The sequence below is a fragment of the Macrosteles quadrilineatus genome, unplaced genomic scaffold, assembly GCF_028750875.1.
Source record: "Macrosteles quadrilineatus isolate MER2022 unplaced genomic scaffold, UCM_ALF_1.0 Scaffold_1__1_contigs__length_201487025, whole genome shotgun sequence".
Taxonomy (NCBI): Eukaryota; Metazoa; Arthropoda; class Insecta; order Hemiptera; family Cicadellidae; genus Macrosteles; species Macrosteles quadrilineatus.
The window spans coordinates 45980912-46000598 of NW_026542594.1; the positions used below are offsets into that span (position 1 = coordinate 45980912).

The window sequence follows — 19687 nt, forward strand, 5'->3', positions numbered from 1 at the left end:
GTCCTTTTACTGACAAAAATATCAAATTCTTGTAGACACCAAATTTAGAGCTGTAGATTGTTAAAATTGCCAAAAATATATATTTTTAAAGAGAATGGATGTCTCTTTTAACCTTGCATTTATTTACCCATCCACATAGGCCTTGAGCTTGTGTGTGGATTGTATCCAGCAAAGTAAGGGATGAACTGTTATGGTAAAATTTAGTGGCAGGCACAAGGATCGAAACCCACTACATCGATGCCATGGATTCATAGTCTGTTGAACGCTAGGTTACCGACTCACACGTATTTCTAAAGTCAGGTTGTCTGCAAAATTATGTTTTGTAGTTTTATTTACAGCTGGCTTAATAGGTAAGCTATATGATGACAATTGAATGGTGACAAAATTTATTTCTCAAGATGAGTGTATGAACAACTAAAGAACTTACCATGTCAGGAACTGAGAAGTCCAGTAAACGACCCTCCATAGATTGGGCAAGACATCTTCTGGGACATAGCTCCAAGGTTCTTCACACATCACCAAATTATCTGAGCGAGGTGTCGAACTGGTGCCATTGGTTGAGTTTTGAATCATATTTTCGTTTACACATTGTCGAAATACAGTCTGAAAAAGTTACATGCAATAGTTTTAGTGTCAATAAGTAGTTAAATAAATTAAAATGAAAACCTATGTTGAAACCAAAAGCAGCACAACCTTGTTATTGTAAATAAAAATTTACAACCTCATTTAGAGAGATTTTCGTATACTCTTTAAAACTGTTTGTACAGTATTACATCTCTGAGGAAAATGATTACGAGCAAATGTGCATTGAAGAAGTAAACGTACATTGAAGAAGTTTGCAATACTTTGAGAGTAAGTACCGTATTATGTACATGTAGGCGTCAACGTGGCCCGTACAGTCCCACTGGTAAATGAGCCATTGGTAAATCATTACGACTATTTGACTAACTCTGTCTTCCAGCTTCGGTCTACCACAGAGGCAAAACTTTGTAGTGTTGTTATGTGCATAAAAGGTGGGTTTACTACTGGCCTACCAACTAAAATTATCAAGGATAACTTCATGGAACTAAAACAAACTCTTTTGCATGTCATCAACAACAGATTACTTCAAGGTAAAACTCATAATAAATATATCAAAAGTGGAGAAAGTTTGCCCTTATACAAAAGAGAAGAAAAAATCTATTTAAATTGTATTTTAAACAACACAATATTATAGGGAGTTACTGAGTTTGTCAAAATGATATATTAGCAAGGTTTTTTTCTGATTTTATTGTTGATTTTCTTCTGCATCATGTCATATTTTGTAATATAACCTCCTATTACGAAATCAGTGGAAAATCGTAATATCACAGTAACACTTGAAACTATTTCTTATCGAGTTAACTTATATCTATTGTACGGGTTGGTGTCTGCCTTTTTGACCACTTTTGCCTATATTTTGTCATATTATTCAAGACAGATCATCGTTCCGTGTCCATATTTTGTTAAACTAATAGTGGTTTACAGCTACTGGATTACATGTTTAAACAACACTGCACTTCGACTGTAAAAAAATTGGCACCAAGAGTAATTACCATTTAGACAGCTGCTGTCACAGGAAGGTCATGACGTTTCCTTTAAACTAGATCTCATCATCCTTTACAAGATTCGTTGATTAACAACAATGCATGTAAACGTCGCTATTCACATAACAGACAGTATTTGCTTTTTGGAAATGCAGCATTGCTTTGTCATTTGCATTATTTGTTGTCAATGAAGCCACACGAACATATGAACGAGGCCCCTAACAGTCCAAGAATAAAAGCCAGGTTCACTACAAGTATATTCCACTACACCTAACATTCCGAAGAGAGATAATATTGAAAAATGTATGTAACTGATAAGGCTGAGACAACTGACATCCACATCTCATGCAATTCCAGATTTAACAGTAACCCTGCGACCAACTTATCAAAATTATGCTAGAGGGTTATTCATTTGCACAGAAGTACAGTATGATGACCAATGTAACGAAGGAAAAAATAAAACTTACACGGCTTTAGGGTGGGCCTCCGTTTGAATTAAGAACGTGCCTTCTCAACAAACAGATATTTTTCTTAAAAACAGCATAGATTTAATCTGCAAAACATTGATGAAATCGTGGAAGTGTTTACCACAAAAGATCCACCAATACGATTTTAATACTACTAGTTGCTCTGCCCGTGCTTCGCTACGGGGTGAGAATGCAGAAAAGAATAATTTGGTTTTACTTTAAGATACTATAATATACTATAAGGAAGTTACAACACACTTACCAGGAAACATATAGGCAAAGGCTCAATCTTACTTATTGATTATTTAAATGAATATCTCTTAATGTATTACAGTACCATCATTTAACATAGAGTATATCATTTAAAATATATGCAAAAGTATAACTTATTGACCACATGGCACTAAGAAACAATTCTCCTTGTAAACAAATTAAATTAAATAAATAGCAGAACAGCATTTCTGACAACAGCTGGAGTTTCATAACAATGTTTGTTTCCCATGTTAATCTTATGGAGAAATACGAAACTTTAAAGGGCCCCAGGGCCTCACTCTCTATTTATTTCCCTATAAAAAAAGTTTCCTTCACAACTTCACGTTACGCTCTTTCCAATGACACCAAAAACATGGCAATCGGTTCAGTAGTTTCGGAGGAGTAATTGTCACAAAAAATCTGCTTGCGTATTAAATAAGGATATAGATATAGATTTAAAGGTTCCTCCAAAAGCATTCTTCATTATATTCCTCTAAAAGAAGAGAAACCAGTTAACATAGTAACAATAACTCCTATGATGAACTCCTATGATAACTCTACTGTATAAGAAATATGTTATTCATTGAATGATCAAGTTGATCTCAACCATATTTCGTAACTAACGCAATAGACATTATTGTTTTAACACTTATTTATTACTCATTAAACGATGCTAAATGCTCAATTTTTTTTATAATTTTACTCTATTTATCGCAGTTAGATGAATTAGCACAAGCCTTTAAAGAAACCGTCGGTTTCGACGGGTTTCACGTAGTAAATATATAATAGTTTAAATAAATTAATATGGGAAATTACGATTTACATTGATTCAATGTGGGTGGGTAATTATCAAGGATATTAGAACTGATAACGGTATGGATAATAAACATAGACAATTACGTCACTAGCTTTACTAGCGTGTAAACTTTTTAAACTCCTTTAACATGTGACAGGCTCTTTTTTTCAAATGAATGTTATTTGAACCAAACAGCTGTTTAAAAACAAACTATGTGTTATTGTTTTTACTTTTCTTTCCTTACACTTATTTAGCAATTGATGCAGTGAAATTGATATAAAGGATAGGTGTGGTCGATTCGTTTAATGATGTTAGAACACCAAAGTTAAATTATGTGTACTGTGAATATTATTGTTTTATTTTAGGTGGTTTCTATTCAGACCTACTGGAAATTGTGTATAGTATGAGTAATTGTATTGTGGTGATAATAATTATGGAAGAGGCAGGCATGCGATGGAATTGGAAAGTGGTATCGTTGACTAGGTCTATACACTTCTCTATTGAATATTCCTTTAGATAAAGTAATATAATATAAATATAATATTAATTCATCTATGCTATTACTCTCTCTACTGTAGGCTACTTATAATCAGTGTGTGTCTGTGCGAATTGGCCGCAAATCTCACTTCAACACTTTTCATATCGTCACAATTGCTGTGTTATTGTAAAATTATCAGATTTCAAATGCATATCGTATAGGGCCTATGATGGGATAAAAACATGTTTGGTCACGCAACATTTTGTTTACAAGATGATTTTTCACATTAAAACTGAAAAAAAAATTTTCTTTATACGTGTAAACTAGCTGTTCTGAATTGTACACAGTTTTAACTGACTACTCAATTCCCGTACGTAGGACGGGCTAACACCTCGTATTATATAAAGTGTGATCTAATCTGAAGGAGCTCAAAACCCTTCCTTTTAAGTCAGCAGCTGCTGAAAAGGTAATTATCCTTGTACAAATATCCTCACAGTTGAAGTGCAGTGTTAGAAAATGTATTATATGGTTTCTCTCAGGTATCGTTAGTTAACCTGGTACAAAGGTTTTGCTAATATATATTTCAATAATATTCAAATAGACTCTAAGAGTGTCAGTTTAATTAGTAGACCTATATATTATGGTTCAACCTAGCTACATGTGCACATCAAAGTAAAAATCCCGTACAAATCTTTTAAACACAATCTTCCATATTGATGGCTTCTATTTCCAAAATAGCACATGTTTCTCTATGAAAAGAAAATGCCTAATAAAATTTTAAAAATCAACTCAGTTGCTATTAAATTACCTACTTCACCAAAACCATAGATTAAACTTACTCCTGTGGTTAGTCTATGCCAAAACTTGAATACGGCTCACATCCTCTACGTACTTCTATACACTTACATGGATTTTATTGTATGTCACAATATTCTTCCCAATTATCGAAAACATGTATGCTTATAATCTCACAAACCTCTGACGTTCTTTCTTGAATGTAATAATAGATGATTATTGAAAGTAGACCAAAAAGGCAAGTGTCAAACCCTACAATAAATACTAACCCCATAAGGAATACTTATCTATTCCTTTGGCATTGATATGTTACACTGATTTCATAATAGTATAACATTTTCTAAATTCATTAAAGCATAGATTTTTTATTTAAAAAATTTAATTGTAGGCCTATCATAAATTCACCATTTTGTTCAAACTATTAAACAACTTACCATGCAATGAAAAATCAATTTAAAAATCACAAAATAATGTCAACATTTCATTTTGACAGATTCAGAAATGCTTATTACACGTGACGTGAAATATCTACCTAAATGAATCTACCTAAATGGTCTTTTTCAAGGCCATTATAGTCTGATTTTTAACGGAGGGCGGCTGGAGCTCAGCCCTACCTGCGAGGGACCCGACTCACGCACGCACACTCACCACCGTCCTAATTGCCTGAAAGCCACGATCCCCTATTCACTAAGTAGAAATATAACATCTGTTGTATGATACCTCAAAATTGCAATTCATTTTATGTTAGATATACAGTAAAATGGTTAGTGTTAATAAATTTGTTGTTTAATTCAATGAAAAATGAGTCCAAACACGAAATGATTATGACGAGTAGTTCACTGAACGGGGACAATAAAAAGTCAGATTGGCCAACATCAACTTTATGTACAATTGTACGCTATTTTTCTGGCCAAGAAAATCCTATCTGGACACAAAATATGTTGATTTAAATATTTAAGTATTTTTACAGTGAAAAATAAATTACCAGTAGGCCTATTATATAATTGACATGAAACCTCCCCGTGAAAACTTATGCAGATATTCATGCCCTATTATTTAGATATTGTTATTTAAAGTTACCCATTAGTTAACCAGTGTGAATAAATTTCTTTTAATAAAAAAGATTGCTCAGAAATCTGTTTATTAATATAATAAATCAAATAATATTATAAAGCCTTATCAATAAAGTGACAAGATATAAAGTAAGAAGTAGCCTTATGGGTCATCTACATCTATATATAAAGCCAAAAGTACCCATGAACTTTTGAGAAAACTACAAGTCACACCCCCATAAACCATTATACTTAAAATGTTCGTCATGACGAGAAACCTTGCGCAAAACTATCCATTATTTCATAAATTGTCCTTTAAGGTCGTAATTCCTTTCTAAAGGGAACTTTCCATATACCTAATGTTAAAATACCTCAGCTGTACTTATTTGTTTGTATTCCTGTATTCTGTTTTGTTTATTTCAGCTTAACCTAACCAATCAATAGTTTTATTAATACTTATAAAGTCAAACAGGGTGAAACCCGTGGGTAATAACTAGTATATATAAAATCCAATATATGTTTGTTTGTTTGACCTTTATGGACTCCGAAACCGCTCGACAGATTGTAATGAAACTTTCAGGTATTATTAAGCATTATTCAAGGATGGTATGTGTGAAGTTTGGTGCAGATCCGTCAAAAGGGCTCCGCCCCAGTGGCTCTGGAGTTTCCCATGTTGACCTTATGAGTATTCATATTTAAATGGAATTAAAGAATCTTAACAGCTGGTTCAACTAAAGAATTCGATTCTGTGATGTTCAATATGATTAAAAATTTAATAGGACTATTTTTTTTTTTTTTTATGACAACAGCTAATTTGCAACCAAAAGGTGAGTGAGCGTAGCGAACGAGCTAACTTGAAGGCAAGTGAGCGCAGCGAACGAGCTCTAACCTAAAGGTGAGTGAGCGTAGCGAACGAACTTCAACCAGGACGTGATTGAGCCATGCGAACGAGCTCATCTTGAAAATGAACGAGCATTTGACATAAAACCACATTAGGACAGGACGACGTCTGTCGGGCCAGCTAGTTAAAAATATGTTCATTTTTATTTATTTACAAAATGTGCAACTAAAAATTGTAATATTTCATTTCATTTCATTCATTATTTAGTATTAAGTTTCTTAAAATGTTAACTTTTGTTCATACACCTTTGTTAATAATCACTCCTCAGAAAGGCTGGCCTAATATTCATTTTCCTAATTTATATAATCTACAAGACATCTACAAGGCAACATGGGTATCACCGGATGGTCACTCCAAAAACCAAATAGACCATGTACTAATTGATAGACGACACTCTAGTCATATTACAAATGTACGCACCATACGAGGAGCTGAATGTGGTTCAGACCACTACCTAGTATTAGTTAAGGTGAAACAAAGAATCTGCATTGAAAAAAGGAAGGGACAAGAAATTCACGAAAGCATTGCAGTTGAAAAGTTGAGAGAAAAGGACACAGCTAAGGAGTTCAAGATTAAACTATCCAATAGATTTCAAATCTTGGAGGAACAAGAACAAAATGACAAACTCACTATTGAGGAGAGATGGACGTCACTACAAAACACAATACAAAAATGTGCTGAGGAAGTTTGCGGGAAGAAAAAACGAAGCAAAAACAAAAACTGGTTTGATGAAGATTGTAGAACAATGATAAATGAAAGGAAACAAGCTAAAGACGTTTTGTTGAAACATGGAAGAGAGATTGACAGAAGGAACTATGAGATTAAAGCAAAAGATACAGTAAAAATTCTCAGACGGAAGAAAAGAGAATGGATAAATAGATTGCTGGAAAAGACGGAAGAGGACCAAACAGCTAACAACTCTAGAGAATTCTATCGAAGAATTAGATGGTTCAAAAAAGGATTCAAACCTAATGCATATGGCATAAAAAACAAAGCAGGGCAAGTAATTATACAGAAAGCCGAGGGTCTAGAAGTATGGAGAGAATACTTCTGCAACCTATTAAATGGTGAAGAGGATACAAATCACACAGAACGAGCTACATTTCAGAATGTACAACCTTTTGTACCAAGTCCATCCATAGAAGAAGTAAAGAGTGCAATAAACTACCTCAAAAACAATAAGGCACCCGGAGAAGATGGGGTGACAGCAGAGATGCTGAAAGCAGGAGGCCAGATAATAATAGACAAAGTACATAGGTTAATTAATGAAATATGGGATAAAGAGACTATTCCTACAGAGTGGCAAGAAGCTTTAATAGTGCCCATCCATAAAAAAGGGGATAAACAAGAATGTAATAACTATAGAGGAATATCTCTTTTAAATGTTACATATAAGATTCTGTCCAAAATTATTCAAAGAAGACTTGAAGTATATACGGATTCCTTTGTCGGTGAACAGCAGGCTGGATTCACCAAAGGCAGGTCCACTGTGGACCAGATTTTTATACTTAAGGAATGCTTAGCAAAGTACTGGGAGTTCAACAAGGAATGCTATTGTTTATTTATAGACTTCAAAAAAGTGTATGATAGCCTATTCAGAGCAAAGTTATGGGAGAAAATGGAAAAATTCGGAATACCAGATAAGCTTATTAAATTAGTAACCACATGTGTCTCAAACTCTCGTTGTAAAGTGAAGATAGATGGAGAAACCACAACTAAATTTAATGTGAATACGGGGGTGAGACAGGGGGATGGACTCTCCCCCCTCCTATTCAACATTGCTCTAGAGGAAGCCCTACAAACAATAAAAAATGCACACATAGGACTAAAACTAGGAACGAATATTAATATATTAGCTTTTGCAGATGACGTAGTACTGATGGCTGAAAGAAAAGAAGATCTTAGGGTTTTAACGGAGATACTAATAAATGAAACTGAGTATGTAGGGCTAAAAATAAATGATGCAAAAACCAAATTCATGATAGTAACAAGAGGAGAAGCTGGAAATAATGAAGAGTTTTTTCAAGTCAACAACCATGAATTCCAAAGAGTAAATAATTTCACCTATCTAGGCGTTCTACTATCTGACAAAAATACGGAAGACATGGAAATTCAGAATAGGATAAATTTAGCAAATAAGAGTTGGTACGCAAGCAGTAAACTAATGAAATCAAAACTTTTAACAAGAAAGACAAAAATTAGAATCTACAAAACTATAGTAAGACCTGTACTTTTATATGGAGGGGAAAATTGGATCCTGAGCAAGAACTCAGAAAAGAAAATAATAACTTTTGAGAACAAAGTTTTGAGAACTATATATGGGCCAGTATGTGAAGATGGAGTATGGAGAATCCGCCACAACCGGGAGCTAAGAGAATTATTTCAAGACCCTGATATCATTGGAGAAGTTAAGAGTAGAAGATTAAGGTGGGTTGGCCATATCCTAAGGAGAAAGGAGGAGAGTCTACTGAAGATAGCACTCAGAGGAAATCCGAGGGGAAGAAGACCAATAGGTAGACCGAAAGCCAGGTGGTGGGGTCAAGTACGAAAAGATTTGGAAAGGATGAGGCTTGTAGAGGAAGATGCATGGGACCGAGACTATTGGCGACAGCGTGTTGGCGAGGCCAAGTACCAGCTAGGGTACAAGTGGCCATGGCAGTAAGTAAGTAAGTAATTTATATAATTTCATTAATCTGTTCAATTAATCATTATAACCTGCATAATATCATGATAACCTGCATGATAACTTGAATGGACAGGTACTACAATGTCTGATTAAAGTCTTATTTAAGTGGTTAAAATGTATTTTATTTTGAAAAAAAGAATCAAAGTAATTTTTAATAGTGCTTAGAAATATTTTAAACAAATACGTTTACAAAAATAGTCCTCAAGAGAAGAAATATAACTGTTTTAAATTACTGGATAAAGTTAACCTATCTTTTTCTTTCAAACATTTGGGAACATTTTTATTTTATTTTTATTTTATTGGACAAAGTGTTAAAAATCTGTTGAAGTATGACAATAATTGAAAACTGCAAACCTGTTAAACTAGTAACTATTATAAATTCTAACACAGGCAAGTAATATAAGGATATAAGCTAACTACAAGCATATTAGTTAGGGGACTTACCATTGTACTTGACATAAATAATAGTTTATAATATAAAAGAAGAGCTTTTTTGAAAATAACTATTTAAAATAATCAATAAACAAAACTGCATTACATGCTAGAGATAACCAAGCTATTGCCAAGGTGCAGCTCACAATCTGATTAGCATCAACATCTCAGCCTAGGTCAAAGGCCTGGAACTCTTATCACTGATAGGACTTAGGTTTCATTATTATCCTAGTTGTTGCACTTGAAGTTTCCTTAACTATTTAAACTGATATTATTATTATTCAAAACGGACAAGTGGGCATTTTTATTTTACATATCACAGAGTTTTATTTTTAATTTTAATTGTTTAGCCTATAAAATATGTACTAAACATGAGTCAAACGAAAAGTACATTTAATACTGGGGACAAAGTATTTGCAAAAATAAAAGGACATCCACATTGGCCAGCTACTGTAACAGCAATAGATTCATCTAAGAAAATAATTAAATATACCGTTCAATTTTATGGCACTAATGAGATTGGTGTGGTAAAGGATAACCTTTATGGAAAATCAAAGGTAAAAAATCAGAAATTTAACACAGCGATCAGAGAAGCTGAAAAAAGTTTCAACTCTAGCTTTAAATCCTTAAATGATGATAAGCAGGAATCCAGCAATATTAGTTGTACTCTGAACAACAATTTGACAGTCTCTGATGAACCATCGGCAATTAGTAGCCCATTACCCATAACATATTGCACAGACATGAATTCTACAAATACGGAAACACAAATTTTATGTAGTAAAGCTGACTTGAGAAAATATTGTCAGCATCCTTGGTCCCAATTGGATCACAGATAACACTAACACAATATGGAAATATAACGAAGTGTTAAATAATAACCTTTTAAATGGCAAGGGGATTATATGCTTAGATCCTACTATTTGTCAAGCAATAAAACTGCTACAAGACTATAATTTTATACGTAAAAGTTTAAATGTAAAGGCAACAAGGTATTTATTTTTGCCTGTTAACGACAGCGATGATCTTCAAGCAGTGGAATCTGTTATCAATCTAGACAATGAAAGGGAGTAGGTTCTCATTGGAGTTTGCTGGTGTATGATTCATCGCAAGCAACATTTTTTCACTATGACTCCTTAAAACAGTATAATATTGGACCAGCTAAAAAACTTGCTGAAAAAATGTTCTATTTCTTAAACGAGGACAAACTTGGAGTTTCAAACTTTACCTCTGTTACTCATTCACCACAGCAGGAGTTATGACTGTGGAGTTTTCACTATTGCTGTCACTGAAATAATTTTGACCTACGTACTACAACAACCCTCAAACACCAATATCTCTTTGGAAAATATTATCTTCCCTCCTTTGAACGAAGCTGCAATTCTAACTAAAAGGACACAGATTGCTTATTTTGTTCTGAACAATGGCTCTGTAAATACTCACCTTTTAAGATCATTGATGCTGCATCCAGATGAAGTTGAAAATGCGACAAGAATCGGACATGACAACCAAACGGGACGGAACACAGCAACAATGGATCAAACCAATAGAATTAACAGAATAAATAACTGTCATCAACCACCTACAGTCTTAACAAGCAATAAATACCAGGAATCCAATTCTGTTTTCACTGAAGAAATCTCAAAAGAAGCTAAAAACCCAGACCCAACTTCAACTAATCTTAAATCAAACATTCCGAGGAAAAGGCTTGTAATTTTAGCTGATAGTCATGGGAAAAATTTAAGTTCTAGAACCAAGAACAAATGTCAATGTTTGTTCATATGTAAGGCCTGGGGCAAAGTTTGATAGAGTCACAGAAGAAATAAAAAGTTTAAGCAAAGATTTGGGTAAAGAGGATTACCTTTTAGTACTAGCAGGAACTAACAACATAGAAACCACCGGAATAAAACGACTCACTGAAGATGTAAAATACCCCCGTCGCAGCAAACCTGCATACTAAGCGAATTTCCATTTACCCGGCTTGATTTCTACTAAAATATTCCTTATAAATTTTCAGATTTATTTCCTATTTAAATAACATTAATTTTAGTGAGTAGTTAGGTTTACTGCTACGGGGAAGATGTTGAGGTGTGTTTTTTCAATTGAAATATTGATAGCTTAGTATGAAATAAGCCAAATTTGATTAAAATATATCCATAAACAAGCAAACTAGAACAGTTTATTTATTCTCCATAAGAATAACATGGGAATTTTAAATTTACAATTTTTTTTTAATTTTCTCCGTAGTCAATGAACATTCAAAAAAAACTTCAATATACTAAATTATTTGTTTTTTTAAGCTCTTCAAAATGGTCTAGAGAGAAATTTAGAAATTTAAAGTTTTTAGGGTCAAAAATTAGAAAAACCCATTTTTACCCCATAAAACCCCCCATAAACCCCTGATCCCATGGTCCGATTATGCTGGTTCGCGAACTCGTTCGAATAAATGTAGGTTTACACGTTTGTACCAAATTTCATCAAAATAGGATCAATTTTGCTCGAGTTATCGCGCTAACGGACACATATATAAATATATATATATATATATATATATGAATTTGAACGGATGGTGTTTTTGGCCTCTGGGGACCTCAAAACGAAAAAGTAAATCGGTCCCGGGTCTAGGTCTTACCATGAGACCTACGGTAATAGCTTATTCCCTATATGGGAAATTCGCTAAAAACTTATAAAAAACTCAAAGCACACAAATCTAATTATTGCAACCATACCAATGAGGCACGACAATCCTAACCTAGACTATAAAATATCCAGAGTAAATACTGCAATCGAGGATATAGTTAAAGAGCAGGAAGATACAACTTTACTCTCCTTGCACTTGCTACCACCTCATCTGTTTACGAGACATGGCCTGCATTTTAACAAGAGAGGAAAAGTCACCATAGCTAAGACTGTTGCACTGATGATACTGAAGGGTAATACTGCTATGAATAAATCATAGATCACACTTAATGATTGCCTTCAGACTATAAATATTGTCGAGGGAAATATGGACGCCATGCTCAAGAAGTGGAGGAATAAGCAGTCTCTAGCATTTGCCCATTCAATATCTGCAGACTTTGAAGACCCTAAACACATGTCAGCAGGTGTGGCAGTGGTGTTCAAGAACAACATTGGAAGTCCTAAAAACGATGATTTGATTTGCAGTAATTTAACATGCCAACAGGTACAAAATGGTGCTTTAGTGTATAGTATTGTGACCAAAGCTAAATATCACGAAAAACCAACACAAGAAAACTATGACAAGGCTTTCGATCAACTCATCAACGACTTTCAAAACAGAGGCCTAAAAACTTTGATCTGTTCCCCAATGGGGTGCATTAGAGACTTTATACAGCCTGAGCACTTTATTAATAAGATTATTAGTTTTCATTCTGTCACTGGCGCCACATTCTACATAGTTTTAGATGAAAAAGAAACCAAAAGAATGTCAAAGATAAGTGGTGGTCTTCATAAAAAGCTAATAGAACTTCTCACAAACCATAGTAGACACTCTAAATCCCTACAAGAAAAATCTCCAGCCCTACATACCATTGAACCACCAAGGAACACATCTGTTACATCCACACCTAAGAGTTTCACAAGACATGCTACAGACACCATTGCTCCAACACCATCACCTACCAATGCCTCTCTGGAGACTACAGAGACCAATATTCATACTCCAATCTCAATATTGCCTGGACCATCTACGCTAGTGCAGTGTGGCATTGAAGGATCTTACCCGGCTCAGCAGCAACTACAGTTCAACGTGACAGACGAAAAAGCCCCTGATAGTGTCCAGTGTGTTTCAAGTGAAGTGCTAAAGCAGAGTAATTGTGCCAAGGATGTGAGTAATATAAGAGATCTAGATAAGCTAACTGATAAAGTCATTTCCCAGATGTGTAGTGTTGATCTCAGTACCAATGCATCATTTGTTTCTGTAGATCCAAGTAGGCCTAATAATAGTGTTTAGCCTTAATAAGACTGCCAAGCTAAAACCACTAAAAAACCCATCAGTTGTAAATGCGGATACTACTTTCTTGTTTCTAAATATCCAGGGCTTAAAAAATAAAATATCAATTTTAGAGTCATTTTTACTCAGTAATATTATTTCTGCTATCGGTCTAACTGAACATTGGTTAAGAACAGAAGAAATTGCCTTGGCATATCCAGATGGTTTCTGTTGTAGTAGTGTTTTCTGCAGAACTGATCATATAAGGGGGGGCTCTTTAATTTTCACTAAAAACTTTTTAAAGGTTAAAATGTGTGATTTGGACCAGTTTTGTTCTGAAATGAGTTTAGAAGCAGCAGCGGTCTTTATCGAGGATTTTAAATTAATTTTTGTTTCAGTCTACCACTCACCTTCGGGCAACCCTGTGGTTTTTCTTGAAAATTTTGATAAATTATTAACTCATCTTTCTCGTTGGACTAATTATGTTTCAATTATTGGAGGAGATTTTAATAAAAATTTTGACTTGACACAGAACAACTACCTCTCTAAACAATTTCTTAATATACTCCGCCAGCACAATTTTCACTTCCTAAATCACTACCCCACTCGAGGCAACAATTGCCTGGACAACGTATTAACAAACTGTAATAAAAATGCAAACATAAGCTGTAAAGTTTTTGATTTTCCTTTCTCCGACCACAATGGTCTTCTATTAAATATAACTTTGAATTTGGGAAAAAATTTCGTTAATCAATATGCTGCTTTGAACTCCTTTTCTAAAGTAATTTTGCCAAAAGATTCGGTGGGTGTGTTAGTGGATAAGCTTGGTACTTATGATTGGACAAAAGTTCTTAATTGTATAAATCCAAAAGCAGAAAATATCTTTAAAATGTTTTTCAAAGTTTTAAAAGATAACATTTTTTATTTTTCTAAAGTAGTAAAAATTCAGACTGAAAATTAAAAAAAAAATAAAAGTAATGCTTGGTATACTAGTGAGTTAAGAGTTATGAAAGAAAGATTAATTTTTCTTGATAAAATAGTAAAAAATAGTCAAAGTGTTTCAAATTAAACAAAACAAGCATATAATGGGTTAAAAAATCAATACAAGCATTCAATTAAGAAGGCCAAAATACAGGGAGCGGCAGAAATATCTGACGGTTTTCAAGCGAGTACAGTCCGGCAGCCGAGTGGAGGGGGTTGGTGGGGAGCGGCTCATTCTCAAGGCCAAGTGATGCCATTTCAGTCGCCATGGAGCAGTGGACCAGTATACATCGCGCGTTTGCCGTTGAGGCGTTTTTTAAAAATGCCGATTCTGTTGTTGGTATGCAACATAAGTTTCGGAGGCATTTTAATGTGGCTCGTGGGGAACCTATCCCATCCCGAAACACCATCAAATTGTGGGTGGATACCTTTAGATCACAGGATCAACTGCAAAACGTAGGCCTACAGGCCGTCCAAGGCCAGTGAGGACGCCTGAGAACGTGGAGCGAGTGCGACAAGCTGCTGCTCTTTGCATGTCTGATCGCTATATTCGACGAATTTTGCACTCAGGCCTTCACTTTCACCCGACGATTACTATTTTATATGGGTGAAAGTGAAGGTCTGAGTGCAAAATTCGTCGAATATAGCGATCAGACATGCCAAGAGCAGCAGCTTGTCTACGCACCGGGCGATGCGGGCTCGTTAGCACAGCTTGTCGCACTCGCTTTACGTTCTCAGGCGTCCTCACTGGCCTTGGACGGCCTGTAGGCCTACGTTTTGCAGTTGATCCTGTGATCTAAAGGTATCCACCCACAATTTGATGGTGTTTCGGGATGGGATAGGTTCCCCACGAGCCACATTAAAATGCCTCCGAAACTTATGTTGCATACCAACAACAGAATCGCCATTTTTAAAAAACGCCTCAACGGCAAACGCGCGATGTATACTGGTCCACTGCTCCATGGCGACTGAAATGGCATCACTTGGCCTTGAGAATGAGCCGCTCCCCACCAACCCCCTCCACTCGGCTGCCGGACTGTACTCGCTTGAAAACCGTCAGATATTTCTGCCGCTCCCTGTAGAATACAACACAAATCTCATAGAAAAAAGTAATAACAGATGTAAAACTGCTTGGCAAGTCATTAAAACCAGTGGCAACTCTTTAATCAATACAAAAAAACCTAAAATATCTCCTGATATTTTCAATACATTTTTTATTGAATCAATTGAAAACATAAAAATGAAAATTGTTAGTAATGCCTACAGTTCAAAAGATTTAGTTAATAAGTCTTCCATTACTCCTGTGCCTTTTTTCTGGAATTTTATCGCGCCTAATGATCTAACAAAAGCCACAAAAAAAACTAAAAAACTCTAGCAGTAATAATGTTCTATGTCTGTTCTGTATCTTATGTCTAATAGTTTCCTTAAACAGATAATTGGTAATCTAGCTGAACCTCTATCTTACTGCTTTAATCTCTGTCTCCTTGAAGGCGTCTTTCCAGATGAATTAAAGGTCACCAGAGTCTGTCCCATTTTTAAAAAAGGTAAAAAAGACATTCCAGAAAGTTATCGCCCAATATCAATCATTCCTGTAGTATCAAAATTGTTTGAAATCATGGTCTTTGATCAGCTGAATTTTTTTTTTGAAAGAAACAACTTTTTAAGTGTTTTGCAATTTGGATTTAGAAAGGGCAAGTGTACATCAGATGCAATAGATAAATTGATTAATGAGGTACTAATGGTCTTTGAGAGGAAGTCACTTGCTCAGGCCACTTTCTGCGACCTGAGTAGGGCTTTTGATTGTGTGAACCATGATGACCTGATAATGAAATTAAGATTTTACGGTATCAACGGAACTCCACTTTCTTTTTTCAAGTCATACTTAAACAATAGAACACAAAAAGTCAATATTGATGGAGACTGGTCCCAAGAATTAAAAATAAAATATGGCGTGCCTCAGGGGTCTGTTCTAGGTCCTCTGTTATTTTTAATTTGTATTAACGACCTCCCAGCATGTATAACTAGTAAAACTTATTTGTATGCAGATGACACAACATTTTTAAATATTAATCCTGATCTTAAACAACTTCAAGAGTTAGCTCAAAACTCAATTAATGAAGCTTCTATCTGGTTTGAATCTAATGGCTTCCTCTTAAATAAAGATAAAACTCAAAAAATTGTTTTTCGCCTTAGACCAAGTGAATTAAATATGTTGGATGGCTATGTAGACAACGTGAAATTTCTTGGTATTTATCTGGATAAGACTCTTTCCTGGGGACCTCATATTGATTACATAAGTTCTAAGCTTTCAAGGGTAATTTGTCTTATGACTAAACTAATACATTGTATAGATCAAAATTATATTAAAACAGCCTACTTTGCTTATTTTCAATCCATTTTTAGATACAATATTATATTTTACGGCAATTGCAGTAGGATAGAGGAAATTCTAGTCTTACAAAAGAAGTTGGTTAGAATTATATCATATGAACCCCAACAGGAACACTGTAAACCCCTGTTCATTCAGCTACAAATTCCAACAGTGATTAACATTTATTTATTTGACTCTGTATCATACGTTCTAAAAAATCCCAACTTAATCAAACAAATTTCTCATGTTCATTATACTAGGAATAAAAGCGTTGCTACCATAGATTTTTTCAGACTGTCTAAAACTCTTAAAAGCCATATTGTAATCTCACTAAAAATATACAACAAACTAATACATTTAATACAAAAATATCCTGAAAACACTTTTAAAACAAAATTCTACCGATGGCTTTTGAACAACCCATTCTATTCTCTAAATGAATTTTTTGAAATGTCTGGTATTAATTTTTAAGTAGAGTTAAGAGTTTGCGAATTGACCAAATTACTGTTGGACTTTGTTGGTTATGCGGTTTAATCACTTCCATTATTTTCAATGCCACAAATTTTTCTTAAGAATAAGATTACCTATTCAATTGTAGTATTTAAAATGTGTATTGTAAAATGTCTCATTTTATGTAGTTAGCTATATTGTATCTTACTGTATTTATTAACTGACTATGCTATAAACCTTAGCAGTTGTATGACTTTGTCAATAATTTGTGAAAATTCTAAGTACAATAAACACATTTCATTTCATTTCATTAATAATATTCATTCCATAGCCTATATATATTTTTTTACAAAACCCACAACCTAATTATTTATTAAATATGTAAGAGAATTGCAATACATCATAATTTTTTATAATATCATTTCAAAATTAGTCCTTAAGGAATCAAAATTTAAGAAGCAGTGAAAGTGATCCATGTGTTCAACAATGAATGATGTGAACATTGAGATTGGAAGAAGAAGGAAGCCAGAGAGTGAAGTTGGAACTGTTAGTTAGAAGAAGGAGTCCAAATTGTATCTAAATCAAATTCATTAATATCACCAAGAAGACCAGTTTATATCAAGTTATATCACAGTAGCCCAAACCTCAAGAGGACTCAACTCCATCATTGTTATCTTCAAAATTAAGTATACACTTTTCTTTTAAACTCTTTTAAATTCAGTGCTAATTGGACTTACCTTTTGGACAACATCAAAATTAGATTTTTCATTGTTGGGATTTGTAAGTTCAACACCTTAATTAGGCCTATTTGGACACTATTAAATTTATTAATTCTTAGCATTCAAGCCAGTACGACACCCTACCCTGAGATGTATCACATATAAATTATTTGAACCTTTAATTTATTATTCAAATGTATCTTTTATTTTATTTTAATTTCAACCCCACACACCATTGTCAATCCTTTTATTGTAAGGTTAAGCCTTTTCTCATTGCATGTTTGTGCATTTGTTTAAATAAAACACCTTTTGTAATTCATATATCTTTGTTAACTTATTAACTTTAAACATTTATAGAATAGGCCTAGCCTAAATTAATATTGTGAGGTGAGTTTACAAATTGGCGCACCAACGTGTTGGCTTGAATAGCTCATTAACTTTATTGCAATTATCACCATAACTAGCCTATAAGATTGTTAGATTTAAGAGTTTGCATTGTTAACTTGTCCCGTAATTGCCCCTGTTTCCCAAAATAATCAACACAACAACATCGCATATTTAATAACCACGCATGACCTAACAAATTTTACATTAAAATGTCGGAAAATAAATATAATTTACGGCCTAAACGAAACTACCCGTCTCTGGATAGATTGTCGAGTTCAAGCGACGATGACATAAATGACAGAACACACGGCAGCCATTTTGAGCAACAAGCAGAACAACAACAAACCCGAGAAGAAGCCTCAAATTTCAATGACCACGAACCGTTCACCGGATCCATTGACCAACCAGACAGCGTTGATCATTCGACTTTAACCGGCTTTGTTCCGCCACCCGAACTGCCTTTAGCCGAAACGTCACCGACCAAAAACACAATTGTGCCGTCGTGTCGAATGCAGCCGGACTTAAACGACATTCCCCGAACCTCGTCAAATGTGATAGACGATATTGCAGACAGCCGACGAACAGCTGATATCATTCAAACACAGTCTCAGTCCGTTCATTTGTGAATCACGAGCTCCTTACACATTCCGACACTTCAACTGATGAATTAAACGTCACAAATCCTCCAATACAGACACCCACAATCGACATGAACATGTTAGTTAACCTCATGACCAACTTGAGTAATAAGTTTGAACAAACCAGTGCTGAACTAAAGTCAGAAATCCGTGAAACTAAATCAGAAATTCAAGAAATAACTGCTGAATTAAAGTCAGAAATCCGTGAAACTAAATCAGAAATTCAAGAAATAACTGCTGAATTAATGTCAGAAATCCGTGAAACTAAATCAGAAATTCAAGAAATAACAAAACTGCAGATTAATCAAACTGAAGCTAAACTAATCCAAACATTTAACAATAAAATAAACGAAACCTACCAAGAAATCCAAGCATGTAGAAACGCATTTGAATCACAAATACGTGAAACTAGAGAAAGCCAAATTGAAATAAAGTCAGAAATAAATTCCATAAAATTAACACAAAGTATTTTAACTGAAGAAACAGCTAAACTAAATGATCGGCTAATGTTAAAAATTGAAGACTCTCAAAATCAGTTGAAACAATTTGTTGTTAATAGCATATCAAAACAACAATCTAATTCCGAAATAGAGCAGAACAAATTCCAAGAGCAAATAATCTCTACCGTAAAATCACAGTTAGAAGAAGATAAATATAATTTCGAGCAGAAAATAGAAGAAATTACAGTTAAAACACAACTTGACAATGAGCGTAACTCAAACATAATTTTAACTGCCATACAAAATGAAGTATTACCTAAAATCA

General features: G+C 34.3%; 1 protein-coding gene across 1 annotated transcript in view; it reads right to left on the reverse strand.

Moving 5' to 3' along the window:
- The window catches only part of LOC128982901 (LMBR1 domain-containing protein 2 homolog), a 186681-nt gene that overhangs the window by 146788 nt on the left and 20206 nt on the right, over positions 1 to 19687 (reverse strand). The window contains exon 2 of the mRNA XM_054401962.1: positions 428 to 603. Within this exon, the coding sequence (XP_054257937.1) occupies positions 428 to 603 (176 nt within the window). The remainder of the gene's footprint in view (positions 1 to 427; positions 604 to 19687) is intronic.